Source organism: Stigmatopora argus, chromosome 6, assembly GCF_051989625.1.
Source record: "Stigmatopora argus isolate UIUO_Sarg chromosome 6, RoL_Sarg_1.0, whole genome shotgun sequence".
Taxonomy (NCBI): domain Eukaryota; kingdom Metazoa; phylum Chordata; class Actinopteri; order Syngnathiformes; family Syngnathidae; genus Stigmatopora; species Stigmatopora argus.
Window position 1 is genome coordinate 20,270,364 of NC_135392.1, and position 19,424 is coordinate 20,289,787.

The window sequence follows — 19,424 nt, forward strand, 5'->3', positions numbered from 1 at the left end:
ATAATAAGTACACCTCTACTTATGAAATTTTCAAGTTACGAAAAAAGTTCTGGAACCAATTAATTTAGTAAGTAGATGTACGACTGGGGCACTTTTTTTTTTTTTACCAAGCATGACCGACAAAATCCCTCGCACCTGGTCAGGATTCGAGAAGGGGATGAGTGGTAGACAGGTTTCAACAACCCGTCAGGACATTTTGAGTACATGGTAATGTCATTCTGACATGCCAATGTTTCCACTGTTTTCCAGAACTTGATCAATACTGTCTTAAGTGAGTATCTGAACCATTTTGTTTTTGTGTATTTTATGACATTTTAATATATTGCCGCACCCTTTAGGCTCATGTCAACCAAGTTCTCTGAATATTGCTAGAACACGGTCTATACGTTAAGGCTGAAAAAAGCAAATTCCATGTGCCTTGAGTAAGTTTCTTTAATCACATAATATCTCCGGATAAGATGGAGATGGACTCTGCTAAGGTGTGCACGGTCGGGATTGGCCCGAACCCACCAACAGGAAGAAGGTGCAGCAGTTCCTGGGGTTCGCTATCTTTCACCGCAGGTTTATCCGTAATTTTAGCCCTATTGCAGCTCAACTACATGCCCTTACTTCACCGGCCTCTCCCTTCAAATGGACTCCTCAAGCTACTGAGGCTTTCTGCCGTTTAATGGAGGCGTTTGTCTCTGCCGTCATCATCCCTGACCTACGGTGCCAGTTTGTGGTGGAAGTCTCATCTCATTTTCTGAACCGCTTTATCCTCATTAGGGTCGCGGGGGTGCTGGAGCCTATCCCAGCCGACTCCGGGGCAGAGGCGGGCGACACCCTGGGCCTAAATATTAATCTGGGCCTGATCGCAGGGCACAAAGAGACGGACAACCATGAACACTCACACCCATACCTAGGGGTAATTTAGAGTGTTCAATCAGCCTACCATGTATGTTTTTGGAATGTGGGAGGAAGCCGGAGTACCCGGAGGAAACCCACACCGGGGAGAACATGCAAACTCCACACAGATGGACATGACTTGGATTTGAACCCAGGAACCCAGAGCTGTGAGGCCGATGCGCTAACCACTCACTCCACTGGGCCGCCCTGTGGTGGAAGTGGATGCCTCAAACATGGGCCTTGGTGTGATTCTCTCGCAGAGATCCGAGAGGGACCTGCCTAGACCCGTGTGCCTTTCTTTCATGGAAATTGATGCCTTCCGAGAGGAACAATTGTGTCGGTGATGAGGAGCTACTTGCTGTCAAAGTGGCCTTAGAAGAATCGATGCACTGGTTGGAGGGGGCTCCTCTTCCCTTCATTGTTTGGATGGACCACAAGAACCTGGAGTATATCCGCAAGCCCAAGAGGCTCAATCCCAGGCCGGCCAGGTGGTCATTGTTTTTCTATCGGTTCCATTTTGTACTCTCTTACAGGCCCTTACAGGCTCTAAGAACAGGAAGCCGGATGCTCTCTCCCGCCTCCAGGATCCGACACCCTCAGCCTAAGCCCTGGAACTCATCCTTCCTCCTTTCTGTGTGGTTGCAGTCCGGGCACCCACTGCTCCACCCACTTTCTTATCTTCTGTTTTTCGATGAATAACAGGGCCATCTTATTCATTTCATTCTCACCAATTATTTTAAATAAAGCCGCCTCATAGTGTAGAACAGAGGTGGCCAAGTCCGGTCCTCTAGAGCCCCTATCCAGTCTGTTTTCCATATCTCCCTCCTCTACCACACCTGAATCAAATGATCAACTCATCAGCGAGCTGTTCAGAAGCTTTATACTGATCCCGATTATTTGATTCAGGTGTGTTGGTGGAGGGAGACATGGAAAACAGACTAATTTTTAAATAAAGAACTCCATGACAACAAATGGCGGTAAAAAGAGAGTTGTTATTGTTGTGGGAGGGGCTAAGTGGAAGTAATTCAGGCCGCAATGTTACCGGGACAATTTCAAAATAAAATAATGGAAGTTTTGGGGGGGATTTTGTAACTTATATTTAGTTTTGTATGTTGGGACGTCCATTTCCATATCAAAGGGTTTAATAACCTGAAAATGTCGTACCTCGTAGCATTCATAAGTAGGAGTTATGACTGTTTATCATGTGTTGTGTATGATTCCCTTCGTGATTGCTTCGGGTCATAGTATATATTTTGTATATGTATTTTATAAACTGTGTAATACCGTGTATCAATGGATGCATTCAAACGTTGGGCGGATGTTAGGAGCCAAAATTATAGTTCTTATTTTTTCCATAACATGTAAAGTTACACATGCTAATTTGGCAAATTAGCATGTGTAACTCTACATGTTATGGAAAAAATAAGAACTATAATTAAATTTGCACATTAATGTTTTTCAATATATTATTCCATTGCATTTTCGATATTGCCACCACAACATACCTAACAGAGAGGTAGAAAGAAAAATGTGACAAAATCAATCAAGCAGGAAGCGTAGCCCGCCAATGAAAACGGAGCTGTTTGTTTAAACAAGCCAATAGTAGCAGTGCGTGTCCGCGCGTCTCCTTTCAATACCCAGTATGGGTGGGCGTTTTTTTCTTCAGTATGACCCACCCATAGTGAATTTATGGTTAGGTTGCACACAGTATGCAATTTTAGTTTGTTAAATTAAGCGTTTTGAGTACCTGAAGACAAAAAAGATACAGTCACTTCACAGTAGTGTTATACTAGTCATTTTCAGGCACTAACTACTTCTTGGGCCCGTCGCCCTCTCGCTCGTATTGACATTTCAGCAGAGCGGATTCTGCCGTCGATTTTTGTTTCTCCAGCTTCCACTTCTCCCTCTGGAAATCATCACTTCACCATAATGTCAAGACCAGTAAGGTAAGGTCTGTCTTTAAACGGCATTAGAGATACCACGTTGCTAGTTATGGCACTGTAGTTGCACGCCTCCGCCATATTGTCTTTAAGGAGGCTGTTGTGTAGGATTTTTTTTGGGGGGGGTAATGCAAAACGGTGGACCTGATCGCGTGCCTCGCTTCTTTCTTGTGCACGCCTCAAACTAGGATCCCAATAGTATTGTGGCGCATAGATATTTTTATTCTATGCGTTCGGTGTGCATTTTTAAAGACTATGCTTGAACATATGTCCACGAGCTTGTTGAAGGCCTGCTCATTTCTACAATGCCAATGCTCCCATGCGCTCACTCGGATGTGCTTTATTTCAAGTAATATTTCACTGCACGGGTATCCAGCATTTCCCCTTTCATCTACCTTGTATATTTTTGTGAGAGTCATTCTTGACTGAAGTAAATGTGATGTATACCATAGAGACGATATGCGATAAGAGCTTCATTTTCGTTGAATGGAAAAATGTGATTTTATTCGTGAGGCCATGGGACCTTCGATTGAGTTGTTTAATTTAAAATAATTTCTGCGAGTGTTAGTTTAAATATGTTCGGAGTAATATTTAATAAGCCGTATTTTATGGGATTGATATGAACAGTGGTTGCAATATTTGTTTACACACATTCCCAGTAGATTTTTTTTTTTAAATCTCAACAACCTCGGACAAATTCGAAGTTTGGATAGAGCGTTGTCAAATTTTAAATTCACATGTATGGGGTTTTAAATGACAAATTTTCCCTAAAATTGAATAAATGTCGTCCTCTTCTTTGTTCTTATGTCTAAGTTGAGCAGAAAAATAGACATTTATATTTCTTTTGTCTAGAATCAACAAGTGAAGTGAAGCGAAATTTATTGGATATTTTCAACTTTTTTAAACCAATGAAATCCTGAATAGTGGGGTGTGCTATATTATCCGGCCCCCTTGCATTAATACTGTGTAGCGCCACCTTTTGCTGCAATTACAGCTGCAAATCGCTTGGGGTTTGTCTCCAGTTTTGAATATCGAGAGACAGAAATTCTTGCCCATTCTTCCTTGCAAAACAACTCAAGCAGAGTGAGGTTGGATTGAGAGCATTTGTGAACCGCAGTCTTGAGCTGTGCACATAGATTTTGGATTGGATTCGGATCTGGACTTTGACTTGGCCATTCTAACACCTGGATATGTTTATTTGTCAGCCATTCCATTGTAGATTTGGCTTTTTGTTTTGGATCATTGTTCTGTTGAAAGATAAAATCTCTGTCCCAGTCTCAGGTCTTATGAAGAATCCAACAAGTTGTCTTCCAGAATTGTACTGTATTTGGCTCCATTCATCTTCCCTGTACCTGCTGAAGAAAAGCTGACCCAAAACATGAGGCTGTGTTCAGGTTGATGCGCTGTTTTGCTTTTATGCCAAACTTATCGTTTTGCACTGTAGCCAGAGTTCGATTTTGGTTTCATCTGATCAAATCACCTTCCATGTGTTTGGTGTGTCTCCACGCGTGGCTTGAGACAAACTTTAAACACGACTTTTTATGGATATATTTGAGAAAAGGCTTTCTTCTTGCCACTCTTCCATAAAAGCCAGATTTGTGCAATGTACAACTGATTGTTGTCCTGTGGACAGTCTCTCCCTCCTCAGCTGTTGACCTCTGCAGTTCATCCAAAGTGATCATGGGTCTCTTGGCTGCATCTCTGACCAGTCTTCTCCTTGTTTGAGGTGAAAGTTTAGAGTGACGGCCGGGTCTTAGTAGATTTGCAGTGATATTACAGTCGTACCTCTACTTGGAAAATTATTTGGTTCCAAGACTTTTTTCGTAACTTGAAAATTTTGTAAACTTGCACAATTGCTGGTTGACTAAATACTTATTTGCCTCCCTGTATGTATGTATGTATGTATGTATGTATGTATGTATGTATGTATATATGTATATATGTGTATATATATATATATATATATATATATATATATATATATATATATATATACACACACACATACATATACATATATACACATACAGGGAGGCAAATAAGTATTTATTTATATATACATATGTGTGTGCGGGCGGGCGCGCACACATACTCAATGGGGCAAATAAGTATTTAGTCAACCACCAATTGTGCAAGTTATCCTACTTGAAAAGATTAGAGAAGCCTGTAATTGTCAACATGGGTAAACCTCAACCATGAGAGACAGAATGTGGAAAAAAAGAAAATTACATTGTTTGATTTTTGAAGAATTTATTTGCAAATCATGGTGGAAAATAAGTATTTGGTCAATACCAAAAGTTCATCTCAATACTTTATGTACCCTTTGTTGGCAATAATGGAGGCCAAACGTTTTCTGTAACTCTTCACAAGCTTTTCACACTATGTTGCTGGTATTTTGGCCCATTCCTCCATGCAGATCTCCTCTAGAGCAGTGATGTTTTGGCGCTGTCATTGGGCAACACAGACTTTCAACTCCCTCCACAGATTTTCTATGGGGTTGAAATCTGGAGACTGGCTAGGCCACTCCAGGACCTTTAAATGCTTGTTACGAAGCCACTCCTTTGTTGCCCAGGCTGTGTGTTTGGGATCATTGTCATGCTGAAAGACCCAGCCATGTCTCATCGTCAATGTCCTTGCTGATGGAAGGAGATTTTAACTCAAAATCACTTGATACATGGCCCCATTCATTCTTTCCTTTACACAGATCAGTCGTCCTGGTCCCTTTGCAGAAAAAACGCCTCAAAGCATGATGTTTCCACTCCCATGCTTCACACTGGGCCTGGTGTTCTTCGGATGCAATTCAGTATTCTTTCTCCTCCAAACACGAGAACCTGTGTTTCTACCAAAAAGTTATATTTTGGTTTCATCTGACCATAACACATTCTCCCAGTCCTCTTCTGGATCATCCAAATGCTCTCTTGCGCCCAACCAGTCTACATGTAATTTGTGTACTTGGAGAAGGCGTTTGACCGTGTCCTCCGGGGATTCTTGTGGGGGGTACTCCGGGAGTATGGGGTTCCGGAACCCCTGTTACGCGGGGTTACCAAGATGGCTCTTGCCTACGCTAACCATTCTGCCACCGGGCAACTATTTATTTTATTGGTAAAAAATAAATAAATAGTTATAAAAATAATATTTTTTACTGCAGACAAGTATTTTCAATGGTTAATAGATGTTGACGTTCCGTTAGGGTTTTGATTCTAAATCATTTCCTTCCTGCAAAGCTTTTTTTCCATGGCATTGTCATTTTTAACAAAACTTGTTGTGAAAACTGGAAAGTAATGGAAATTCTTGTTGCCCTCCTTGTAGGAACAGAAAAGTGGTGAACTACTCACAATTTAACGAGTCTGACGATGCAGGTAAGTTCCTAAGATTTTTTTTTTTTTGTCAATAACTGTTCATACAGTGGTACCTCGAGATACGAGCTTAATGCGTTCCGGGACTCAGCTCGTATGTCGATTTACTCATATCTCAAATGAACGTTTCTCATAGAAATGAACTAAAAACAAATTAATTCGTTCCAACCCTCTGAAAAATAACACCAAAACAGGATATTGGATTGGAAAAACATTTTTATTTGTTCTAATTCGTAATCTATTAACAGAGTAACAAATAACTAGTGATTATGATGTTTAATAGTACAGTGGTACCTCGAGATGCGAGCTTAATCCGTTCCGGAACTGAGCTCGTATGACGAGATTCTCGTAACTCGAGCGGACGTTTTCCATTGAAATGAATGGAAAACAAATTAATTCGTTCCAGACCTCTGAAAAAACACCATAAACAGGATATTGGATTGGAAATCTTTTTTATTTCTTCTAATTCGCCATCAATTAACAAAGTAACACAACTAGTGGTTTAATAGTAATAAAATGTGTTTAATCTAACTAAAATTGGGCAGATTTCGCCGACGGGAGACAGACGTTTGGGGGCGTGGGCGGGGGGTTCCTTTTTTTCCCCACGGCAACGCACTCGTAAACGGAACAAAAAAATTTACAAAACTGAATTCTAATTTTGTTGTAATCTTTTGTTACCTTCGTTTTTCGGGTTGGCGGTTTGCCACGCCTCCGCCCTCACGTTCGCTATCGATGGACTGTTTGCTGTTGTATTGCCTTCAAAATATTCCCAAAATGATGCACACAAATGTCCTCACAATAGGATAACGCACGACCACTTGCCAACGAGAAATAGTCTTTAAGGAACGATCGCGGGACCTTTCCTAAGAAAGAATAACAGGAAATGACATAGCTGAGCTTCCCACGTAGTGATTGTGGGTAATGAAATTTTATTCTGAGAAAGGTTGCCATTGCCTATGGGTAATGTGTGCAGGAGTATACTTCATTACCCAGAAAGCCCTCTTTTTGCATGCGCGTTGTGCGTTTCCTGGTCGTATGAGAAACTCGTCTGAATTAATTAGTTCCGTGCTCGTAAGTATTGTTATACACGAAAGATATGCAAAAAAGACCTGGCTTGGTCGCATCACGAAATTTTGACCGCATAACGGGCGAATTATTCGATCGAAATTTCCCCCGTAAGACGAGCGTTTTGTATGACGAGCGGTCGTATGACGAGGTACCACTGTACTAAAATTAGATGGATTTCGCGGAGGGGAGAGAGACGGACAGAGATAGAGACCTTTTCCAGGGCAACAAACTTGTAACATAACAAACAAATTTAAATGAACTTGGATTACTATACAGACACTCAAAAATGAATAATAATCGGACATAGGCCCTGTCGTCATCATCAACAACAAAAGCCTAATTGTCATCACACCCAGAAACCGCGTATGACGAAATTGGTAGTGCTTCTCCATAAGGTGCGTTTTCTCGGCAAAAGACATAAATAAGTGATAGTTTCGGACTCGTAATTTGGCATTCTGCCGTTATGGATCACCACCCAAACATCTTTTCATATTACCTGACCCCGAAGTTATTACACAAATGTAATCTAACCTTACACTCAACGTAATTCTAATTAATTTTTTAAATTTTTATACCTTTCTTCTCTCGGTTTGGCTCTATCTGCCTTGCCTCCACCCTGACTTTTAGCTGCAGCTAAAAGGAACCTATCGAGGGTTGTTTGCTTTTGTCTTCCCTTCAAAATATTCCAAAAATGATGCACACGAATGTCCTCACAATAGGATAACGCACGAGTACGTGCCAACGAGAAGTAGTATATACTCCACTCGTATTATCGAGCAAGCTCCTCTGCCATTCTGCACTGTCTAACGGAAGAAAAAAAACCTGAAAAAAATGTAACGCTCCGCCCAGTCCTCGTAGAGACATTACACGAGGGAGTTGCGACGGGAAAGACAGAGCCCATGATGTTCTTACGAGCAGCCTCTCGCGTCCGCTGTATGCTCGTATATCAGAATTTGTCTCGTATCTCAAGATAAATATTTCCTTGAAATTTTACCCGTATCTCAAATTGCTCATATGTCGAGGTTTTACTGTATTGAGGTTTTTCACTATCAGGTGACGTGCTTCTGTCCCAACGCTAACCTGCCGATTTGGTCATGCGTATGTGTTTTGTAAATTAAACTTGAATTTGCATGGGGAGAAAAATGTGAATTATTGCTCTCATGAAAAAATATTACAACGATTAACAGAAATTTATTGGCAGCAGTACCTTGACAAAATTTTGGCGTTTCTTTTTTTCTTGCCTCAAAAAGTTTTAAGGCCATTATCTTGGGTTCTAAGGTGCTGAATTTGGATGACAAGTATACAATGCAATAAACTGCACATGGAGATGAATGTCAATCTGGCCAGCAGCAAGACATTAATTAGTATTAGGCACTGGAAATGAAAATTGAAAAGCCGCAAGAAAGTCAGCTTTTTCTAATGCCTTGCAAAGGTGCAATGTGTGATGAATCCAAGATGGCAGCAGACTTTTTGTGCATAAGGGAAAGGCATAGTCCTGGAAAAAGATGGTTCTGGTTGCGGATCGTGAAAACCAACTTGTCGGTGGAGTCTGGTGCGGGATAGCTGACTGGACGAGAATTGAGCTCGGGCGGGGTGCAAGCTCATATTGTAACGAGCACTGGCAGGACAAGGGAGGACGTCGCAACCCCTATCCAAAAATTTAACACTGCGGATGCGCGATACAGCTCACGTTTACCAAGTACTGATCAGGTTGAGTAAACATACAGTATGTTCACACCTATCGGGCGCACTTAAAAGTCTAAAATGGTCAATGCGCCCAATTGGTAGGTGCGCCTTGTCTGTGCACTAAATTGAATTTTTGTATGGCCCTGACAGCTTGAGTGACTGGTTTTATTTCTTGCCGGCCCGCTACTTATTGCGATCAACCCAGCAGACGTTCAGCCTAAAAATAGCCTCCCCGCTTTCCAAGCATTACGGTAAATCCATTCAAAACATCGCAGGGGAGTGGCAAGGCATCTGACTTCCGTGTGCTCACAGCGCTTTTAACCCTAAAAAACACTCAATATTCAAACAGCTTACAGTGGTACCTTGAGATACGAGCTTAATGCGTTCCGGGACTGAGCTCGTATGTCGATTTTTACGAATTTACTATCTCAAATCAACGTTTCCCATAGAAATTAAATACAAATTCCTTTGTTCCCGCCCTCTGGAAAAAAAACAGGATTTTACAATGGAAAAACATATTTTTATTGGTTGTAATTCACCATCTACTAACAGTGACAAAAAACTATGTGATAACTTGATCACAAGATGAACTACTGTGATAACTTGATCACAAGATGAACTACTGTGATAACTTTGCACTTTATATAACTGTTAATACAGACGCTCCCCTACTTACGAACGCAATTGGTTCCGAGTGATTGTTCATAAGTTGAATTTGTTTGTAAGTTGATTCAGTGCTATATTTTGTATTATAATTTATGTTTAAGGCCGATATAAGTATATTGAAGGTTTATATAAGTGCATTTGTATGTTTAAGGCTTGTATAAGTAACACGCATTGGTTTGTACTGAAAAAAAAAAAAAATAAAATGGAGAGAATATGTACAGTACTGTAGAGAGAGAGAGAGATTTATGTATTAGAAACTGGCCAAAAGAGGCGACCTAATGACAATTGCACAGTTTTCTTCTTTTTTTCATCATAAATGATGAGGTAGCACTGTATGGCATCATTCAATTGATTTGCAAACTTTGTGCAACATTCAATATTTGGGTCCTGCTGCTCGATCTTTCTGTTTATAAATGGTACTGAATGTGCAACGCTCACCACTCTCACGCGCATCACGCTTCGTTATTATTGCCACTCGTTTCAAATGAAATGGCTTGCCTCTTCCTTGCAACTCCCTCAATAGAAGCCTTTAGCTTTTTACCAACCATATTCAATATTGGATGCATGAGATATTTAATGATACAAATGAAAAAGGTTCTTTGCACACTGGAGATACATTCACGCACTTCCGCATTGCAACGAAGAAGAAGGTAGATGCTGGGTGAGCTGAGCTCTCCCAGCGCCAGGCGTTGGTATTAGCGGCGGAAAGAAGTACTACTCCGAAGAAGGCGCGAAATACAAAATTGGACTTGCGAACATTTTTGGACTTAAACGCAATTTGCAGACATGTTCGTATGTACCGTTGTTCGTAAGTTGAATGTTCGTAAGTAGGGGAGCGTCTGTATAACCATAACAGCAATAGACGGCGGACCCAGGGTTCACACATGTGTTATTGCAACACCAGAACCGGACACACGCTGTATTTAACAACGGTCACTAGGGGGCGTGGTTAAACACACTTGTATAACCTGAGGCAATTAACAATTCTAGTATCAATATATTACAGTTATGATGTTTAATAATATGAGGCATTATTTTATACAGCGGCGAGTTTGTGGATAGGAAAGAGAGTCACTTGACGGATGCGCTCGTAACGTAATAAACTAGTTATGTTCCAATAACTAGTGGTTATGATGTTTAATAATTAAAATGAGGCATTATTTATTTCATAGAACGGGGAGTTCGTGGATAGGGGAAAGAGAGAGAGAGAGAGACACACGACGGATGCGCTCGTAATGAACATAAACTTTAAATTTAACTTAAATGAACTTAGATTCCTATACACACACTTAAAACAAGTTTTAATCTTACGTTACACTAAATTTAAACCTTCTTGCGCAATAACCAAGGCAAAGAGGTTCATATATTCCGTCGCAGCTTTGGGGCCAACTTCCTGCTTCTCAATACGCATTGACGAGCCAGCTCAGTCACCTGTACATTAACTACAGTGGTACCTCGTCATACGACCGTTCGTCATACGGAATGCTCGTCTTACGGGGGAAATTTCGATCGAATAATTCGCCCGTGATGCGGTCAAAGTTTCGTGATGCGACCAAGCCAGGTTGCCATGGCATTTTTTTTGGCATATCTTTCGTGTATAACAATATTTACGAGCACCGGATGAGCTATTCAGACCAGGAAACGCACAAGGCGCATGCGCGGTGAAAAGAGGGCTTTCTGGGTAATGAAGTATACTCGTGCTCGCAAAAGTATCCCCGGTAGCAACTCTATCATAGGCGCCGTTCGAGGGGATGCGAACACAGATGCTACAAGCTAAAAGGAGCCGCTAGCCAGCGCCCCTGAAGCTCCCATGAGCAGCGGGGCGATCGCTGATAAAAGACTCTGCTCGTTGGCTGCTCATAAGAACATCGGGGGCACTGGCTCGCAACAGCATCCCTGGTAGCAACTCTATCATAGTCGCCGTTCGAGGGGATGCGAACACAGATGCTACAAGCTAAAATGAGCCGATAGCCAGCGCCCCCGAAGCTCCCATGAGCAGCGGTGCGATCGCTGATAAAACTGCTGCTCGTTGGCAAGTGGTCGTGCGTTCTCCGATTGTGAGGACATTTGTGTGCATCATTTTCGGAATATTTTGAAGGGAATAGTACGACAGCAAACAGCCCATCGATAGCGAACGTGAGGGTGGAGTGTTTGTTCTGTTTACGAGTGCGTTGTGTGGAAGAAAAAAAAAACCGAAGCCCCTCCCCTCGGCGAAATCCGGCCAATTTTAGTTAGATTAAACACTTTATTTCTATTAAACCACTCGTTATTTATTACTTTGTCAATATATGGCGAATTATAAGAAATAAAACATTTTTTTCAATCCAATATCCTGTTTCTGGTGTTTTTTTCAGAGAGTTGGAACGAATTAATTTGTTTCCCATTCATTTCAATGGGAAACTTTACCTCGAGTTACGAGTAACTTGTCATACGAGCTCAGTCCCGGAACGGATTAAGCTCGTATCTCGAGGTACCACTGTACTCATGTTTTTTTATTATTTCGTGCTTAATATCAATTTCTTCGCACTACACTTCATTGGACCACCTGCTTTGAATCCATTGTTTCCCTTAATTCTGCATTGACAACAACAAAAAACGGGGAAAAAATGCAACCCTGCGCCCAGTGCTTGTAGATATCTTTGCACGAGGAAGATGCGGCGAGAGGGACAATACGGTGAAATCATAAAACAGTCTCTCGTGCCCTGGGAAAATGGCTGTCTCAAATGCCCGTGCCTCAAAATTTGTCTCGTATCTCAAGGTAAATATTTGCTCGGAATTTTACTCGTATCTCAAATTCCTCATATGTCGGGGCACTCGTATGTCGAGGTATTACTGTATTAGAGCTATGCAGAGGAAATGCCTGACTTGAATGACAACACAATGCGGGTGTGAACGCTTGGAAAATGGACTGAGGTCATGGTCCGAACACAATTTAACAGCTTTGCTAACGGATTGCTAACAGAATGCCAACATAGTAGTTTGGGCAGGCAGCGTTGCACAAGTTACGTGACGATTTGGAATGATGGGGATGCCTATGTAACATTGAGGAGAATCAAAGGCTTGGGAGTGATGCATGTCGCGAGTTACAATGAATTGTGGATGACTGGGCTGAAGTTCGGCCAGCACTGTTCGAGCTTTCGCCAAAGCTGGAATCTAGTTCCTGGAATGCACAACTCTGACTGACAGTGGAGCCTAGCATGTTGAACGGCGAACTCTTTATATCGGAGTGTACCTTTTTCCTCAATAAAGCATTATCAAACTTAGTTTTGCTCGTGCTGTCTTTAAAAAAAAACACGCTAGTGGCTAGCCTAACTTACGCTAGCAGCTAGCATAACATACGCTAGCGGCTAGCATAACATAGGCTAGCCTAGTGCAGAGCTGCCAACCTCCCTCGACCCCATTTCAGGAGTACCGTATTTTCACGACTATTCGGCGCATCGTATTTTAAGCCGCAGTCTCAGTAACGAGTGCTATTTCTGTATTTTAGACACACAAAGCACGTACCGTTTCATTAGACACATGTATATTAAATATGGATGAACATCGAAACGCAATAGCGCTGGCTACCGGAAGCAGCCTATTTCCGGGTTCCGGTGCGCAGTGACTGCTGGGAAATATAGTTCTTGCACGCTACACCCACACGCTAAAAACACGTTTTAAAAAGGAAACAGAAGCAAAACTGAGTTCGGTTGTACTTTATTTAGACATTTTACAACTCACTCACGTCATCATCACCCACAAATCCCTCAAAGTCCTCATTTTCTGTGCCCGAATTAAACAATTGCCCAAACGAGCCTTCCAAATAGCCAGGTCCCCTCTCTTCGTTCTCACAGTCACCGTAATTTCCATGTGGCTCCTTAGAAGTGATGCCGGCTTTGGCAAAAGCTCGAACAACCGTGCAAGCAGACACGTTCGCCCAGGCGGCCACAATTCATTCGCAAATAGTAGCTAGCGTAACTAGTATTCCAAGGCTGTCTTCCATGCTTCGCAACTGTGTTGATGCCGATCGCCAGGCCACAATTCGTTCACAAATAGTAGCTAGCGTAACTAGTAGTCCAAGGCTGTCTTCCATGCTTCGCAACTGTGTTGATGCCGATCGCCAGGCCACAATTCGTTCACAAATAGTAGCTAGCTAGTATCTAGCGTAACTAGTATTCCAAGGATGTCTTCCATGCTTCGCAACTGTGTTGATGCCGATCGCCAGGCCACAATTCGTTCACAAATAGTAGCTAGCTAGTAGCTAGCGTAACTAGTATCGCAATTCCTTCTTTGTAATATTTCTGGTCGCAACTCTCTTTCATAGGCGCCATTCAAAGCGGCTGCGCCAGAGCCATTTCAACGAGGGAGTTGCGAGCCGGCCTTTATGAGCAGCGGAGCGATCGCTAAAATGTACTACAAGACTATTTCTCGTTGGCAAGTGGTCGTGGGTTATCCTATTGTGAGGACATTTGTGTGAATCATTTCCGGAATATTTTGAAGGGAATACGTAGTACAACAGCAAACAGCCCATCGATAGCGAACGTGAGGGTGGAGGCGTGGCAAACCGCCAACCCGGAAAACGAAGGTAACAAAAGATTACAACAAAATAAGAATTCAGTTTTGTGTAAAGTTACATTAAACGTATGTTTGAGTGTCTGTATATATTAATCCAAGTTAATTTAAATGTGTTTGTTCTGTTTACGAGTGCGTTGTCGTGGCTAAAGTCTTGTAATATTTCCCATACCACTAGACCAGCTAGCTCGCATGCTAAACATCTACCACCGTTGCATTTTACTGCAATTTAGCCCACAAATCAACCCAACTCTTTGGTCATATCGTTTGTCACTTGGTCAAAGTAGTCTTGAGGAAAATATTCGGAATAAAAGAACAGAATAAGTTACAGTAATACCTCGACATACGAGGGCCCCGACATACGAGCAATTTGAGATGCGAGTAAAATTTCGGGCAAATATTTATCTTGAGATACGAGACAAATTTTGATATATGAGCATACAGTGGACGCGAGAGGCTGCTTCCGTCGCAACACCCTTGTGTAATGTCTCTACGAGCACTGGGCGGAGCATTGCATTTTTTCAGTGTTCATTTTTTTCCCCGTTAGTCAGTGCGAATGGCGGAGCTTGTTTGCTAATTCGAGAGGAGTACTACTTCCCGGGCAAGTTGGCAATTGGTCATGCGTTATCCTATTGTGAGGACATTTGTGTGCATCATTTTGGGAATATCTTGAAGGGAAGACAAAAGCAAACAAGCCTCGATAGGTTGCATCTGAAAGTTAGGGTAGAGGTGGGGAAAATAGAGCCAGAGAAGAAAGGTATAAAAATTTAAAACAAAATTAGAATTAAGTTAAGTGTAAGGTTAGATTAAATTTATTTTTGAGTGTCTGCATCGTAATCTAAGTTCATTTAAATTTGTTTGTTATGTTACGAGTGTGTTGTCGTGCAAAGGATTTTTTGAAACTGCAAAATTAGATTAAACCTGTTTGTTTTCACCTCAAGGTTTATTTTCCAAAGAAAATGACTGACTTGTTGCTTAGCGAAGTCCCATATATCAAATTCAGTAAAGTGATATGGGATATGGGGCAGTTTTTTGCCCAAGATCTACTTTTTTAGCAGAGCCAACCTTGCACAATATACTTTGTTTTACCTGAGTGAGATCAGCAGAGCTATGGACCCCCAGGAAATTGAAAGTCTCCACGCGCTCCGCACATTCGCCAGTGATATAGAGGGCGGCAGGAGTCCAGGACCTGAAGTCCAGGATGAGTTTTCTGGTTTTCAGCGCCAAGTTGTTGAGAGCGCACCACTTGCTGTGTCTAAGGACCTCATCTCTCTAGGTCGTTTCATTCCCCTCTCTGATCATCCTCACCACCGTTGTATTATCTGCAATTTTTACAATGATGTTCTCCGGGTGCGTGGATCTGCAGTCGTGTGTTTTGAGTGAGTAATGTAATATACAAAGCACAGAGCCTTGGGCTGAGCCAGTGCTGAGCATGCAGGCAAACAAGAGGTCGTGACCCAGCTTCACGTGCTGGGGTTGGTTGACCAGAAAGTCCTTAATCCAAGAATTAGGTGGAAGGTGGGAGCCCCAGGTTTGCCAACTTGGGGATAAGAGTGTCCGGTATTATGGTGTTAAAAGCTGAACTGTAGTCGATGAAGAGCATCCTGACATAGCTCCCTCTTTTCTCAAGGTGGCTGAGTGTAGCGTTGAGGGTTGTGGTTATTGCATCGTCGGCTGATTTGAAAACTGATGCGGGTAGTCCAGTTGAGTCTGGAAGCTATCACCTACACATGGAACATGGGAATCCTGCTGCAGTGAGACATTTAAACATACAAGTGGAGGAACCTGGAAAACTGTTATCTGTCAAGTAAAAAAAAAACAATGCTAACTTTCCGCATATGTTAAGCGAGCTCTTTCACCACGGCGGAACAACGCAGAGTCTGCACCACTGCGCACGCCGCACCAATCTGCCTTTTGATCTCCCGCTCCACTCTTTACACTCTCTGCCAGCGGTACGGACCAGACTCTGACATCGGTCATGGAGGGACTGGACCCCACGTATCAGGGGTTCAGGTACCCCATACTCCCAGTGTACCCCCCACACGACTCCCCGGGGAACATGGCCGAGTGCCTTCTCCAAGTCTACAAAGTACTGTAGAGTTGGTTGGGATGGGAAAACTTCCCATACCCCCAGATATCCCTGCTAAGGGTATAGAGCTGATCAACTGTTTCACGCAATGATGAAAACCACACTGCTCCTCATGAATCCGGACCATCTCAAGGGTGAGGAGTGTAATTCCCTTGCACAGTCGTACCTCTTCTTACAAAATTATTTGGTTTCAGAACTTTTTTCTTAACTTGAAAATTTAACAGTAGAGCAGTACTTTTTTTTAAAAAATTCTCTGATTCGTTCCACAGTCCTCACACAACTACCAACTAAACCATTTAAAATTGGTCAGTCCCAATTTTGTATGAAAGATGTGAGAAACACAAAATGAGAGAAAATAATAAGAAAATGATTTATTAATGTCTTAAAATGAATAACAAGCATACAAAATCTATCCGTGTTGAAGCATGAAATGCGCGTGCACATTTCCCAATGACCAATGGTCCCTCTAAGCTGCGCGCGTGCGCAATTGCGCACTACTCTCGTCTTCTCCGCGCAGCAGCAATCATATGGCGCGCACAAAATAAAATACAAACTTTTTTCTTTCTTTCCTCTTTCCTCATGATGGCGCCATTAATGCGGCAGCCAGTGGCAGTAGCTCTGTCCGCTCTTATGTTTTTCGTGTTTAACAGCCCTTCTATTTTTTTAATTACATTTTAATATTTCTTGTGAGAACTGTCTAAATCTGCTGTGTGTGTGGTTGTGCGCGTGCGTGTCTAGTATGTGTGATCGTTTGTCTTCAACCTACACAATGGACTATAAATGGAAATTAGCCCTCGGCTACAATCTTACATATATATGTTCATTAACATGAATATAAATATGTTCATTAATATGTGCTATCCCTTATTAAATAAGTCAAAGCAAAATCATGGAAAAATATTGCATATAAATGGAAACTTGACTGTCGTGACACGTTCAGCAGAAAAGTAATTTGAATGAGAATGAGAAGTGAGAAGGACAGATGTGTAAAATAAGGTAAAGTTTAAGTCGGATTTGTGCATATTCTAATGGCATTTATGAAGATGTTTTATTCATATATTTTTTCATTCATTTTCTGAACCACTTTATCACTCGTGGGGGGTGCTGGAGCCTATCCGTGCTGAATTTTGGCCAGGGCCGGGGACACCCTGTATCGGTGGCCAGCCGATCGCAGGGCACAAGGAGACAGACAGCCATGCACACTCAGACCCATACCTAGGGGCAATTTTAGAGTGTCCAATCAGCCTACAATGCATCTTTATGGGATGTGGGAGGAAAACGAAGTACCCAGAGAAAACCCACGCAGGCCCAGGGAGAATATGCAAATTCAACACAGGTGGACAGACCTGGATTTGAACCCAGGACTCCAGAGCTGTGAGGCCGACGCGCGAACCACTCATCCGTCGGGCCGCCCATTCGTAGATATTAATCATTACATTTTATTATTACTAAATCATTTATGTGTAGTAGACATGCACCTGCTTGTGGTATGTGTGATACTGGTGTGTGCCCATAGCGAGCAATGATGATGTTGCTCACGCTGGTACTCAATGTGCTCAGGGAGGTTGTCATTCTGCCCAGACAAACAAAAAATTAGAGGGATCATTGCCTATGACCCGGCGGCGTCGGGAAGCTGTACACTGTAGTACATTTTAGACTTTTCCGTGTGCTCTGTGTGCGTGCGTGCGTGAAAATAGATGTTGCGTAGCATTTTTACAATTTTTATCGCTTAATAAGGGGAATTGCAATTATCAGTAAGGGAAGCATTCAGCCGAGGTGGACAGGGCATGATATGCGCATGTTCATTCCCCTTTGACCCGTCTGCGTCCGAAAGCCGTCCACTTAGTAGTTCGTTTTAGAGTTTAAACTTTTATAGTGAGTTTAAAGCGGTTCAGAAAATGAGTGAATGAATGAATGAAAGAACGTGTGCCCCATGTGTGTGTATGTGTAAATACAGACGCTCCCCTACTTACGAACGAGTTAGGTTCCGAGCGATTGTTCATAAGTTGAATTTGTTTGTAAGTTGATTCAGTGCTATATTTTGTATTATAATTTATGTTTAAGGCCTATATAAGTATATTGAAGGTTGATATAAGTGCATTTGTATGTTTAAGGCTTGTATATGTAACACGCATTGGTTGTACTGATTTTTTTTTTTTTATAAAATGGAGAGAATATGTACAGTACTGTATAGAGGGAGAGAGATTTATGTATTAGAAACTGGCCGAAAGAAGCGATCTAACGACGATTGCACAGTTTTCTTCTTTTTTTTCATCATAAATGATGCGGTAGCACTGTATGGCATCTTTCAATTGATTTGCAAACTTTGTGCAACGTTCAATATTTGGGTCCTGCTGCTCGATCTTTCTGTTTATAAATGGTACTGAACGATGTGCAACGCTCACCACTCTCACGCGCATCAAGCTTCGTTATTATTGCCACTCGTTTCAAATGAAATGGCTTGCCTCTTCCTTGCAACTCCCTCAATAGAAGCCTTTCGCTTTTTACCAACCATATTCAATAATGGATGCATGAGATATTTAATGATACAAATGAAAAAGGTTCTTTGCACACTGGTTGATACGTTCACGCACTTCCGCATTGCAACGAAGAAGAAGGTAGATGCTGGGTGAGCTGAGCTCTCACAGCACCAGGCGTTGGTATTAGCGGCGGAAAGAAGTACTACTCTGAAAAAGGCGCGAAATACAAAATTGGACTTACGAACATTTTTCGACTTAAACGCAATTTGCAGACATGTTCGTATGTGCCGTTGTTCGTAAGTTGAATGTTCGTAAGTAGGGGAGCGTCTGTATGTACTGCGTTGCATTTGTACGTTTTTTTATTGTTTAACAAGCAGGGGACCCGGCTTCGCAGGTCCCACCTGCTTGTTTAGAACCAAAAGACATGTTGCCCTATTAAAAAAAATCTCTTTTGAAAAATGGGTTAGATAAGAAAAGAAAATTTCAGTTACACCCGCATGTGTGTAACTGAAATTTCCCTAGCCCCACAGCTGACATTGCCCCTGCTAAGTCCACACTCTCAGTAATAGGCATCTGAGCATGGTCGGGGCTATGTAACCATGATATACAGTGGGGCAAATAAGTATTTAGTCAACCACCAATTGTGCAAGTTCTCCTACTTGAAAAGATAAGAGAGGCCTGTAATTGTCAACATGGGTAAACC

The 19,424-nt window shown here is 42.1% G+C and overlaps 1 protein-coding gene across 2 annotated transcripts in view; it reads left to right on the plus strand.

The window, feature by feature from the left end:
- Window positions 1–2,393: 2,393 nt before the first annotated feature.
- nucks1a (nuclear casein kinase and cyclin-dependent kinase substrate 1a) overlaps window positions 2,394–19,424 on the plus strand; it is an 82,323-nt gene continuing 65,292 nt past the window's right edge. Inside the window, exons 1-2 of one of the 2 annotated variants that reach the window (XM_077602313.1) lie at window positions 2,394–2,831; window positions 6,135–6,184. In XM_077602313.1, the coding sequence (XP_077458439.1) occupies window positions 6,179–6,184 (6 nt within the window). In that variant the 5' untranslated portion in view covers window positions 2,394–2,831; window positions 6,135–6,178. The remainder of the gene's footprint in view (window positions 2,832–6,134; window positions 6,185–19,424) is intronic. The other variant, XM_077602314.1, reaches the window with a different exon arrangement.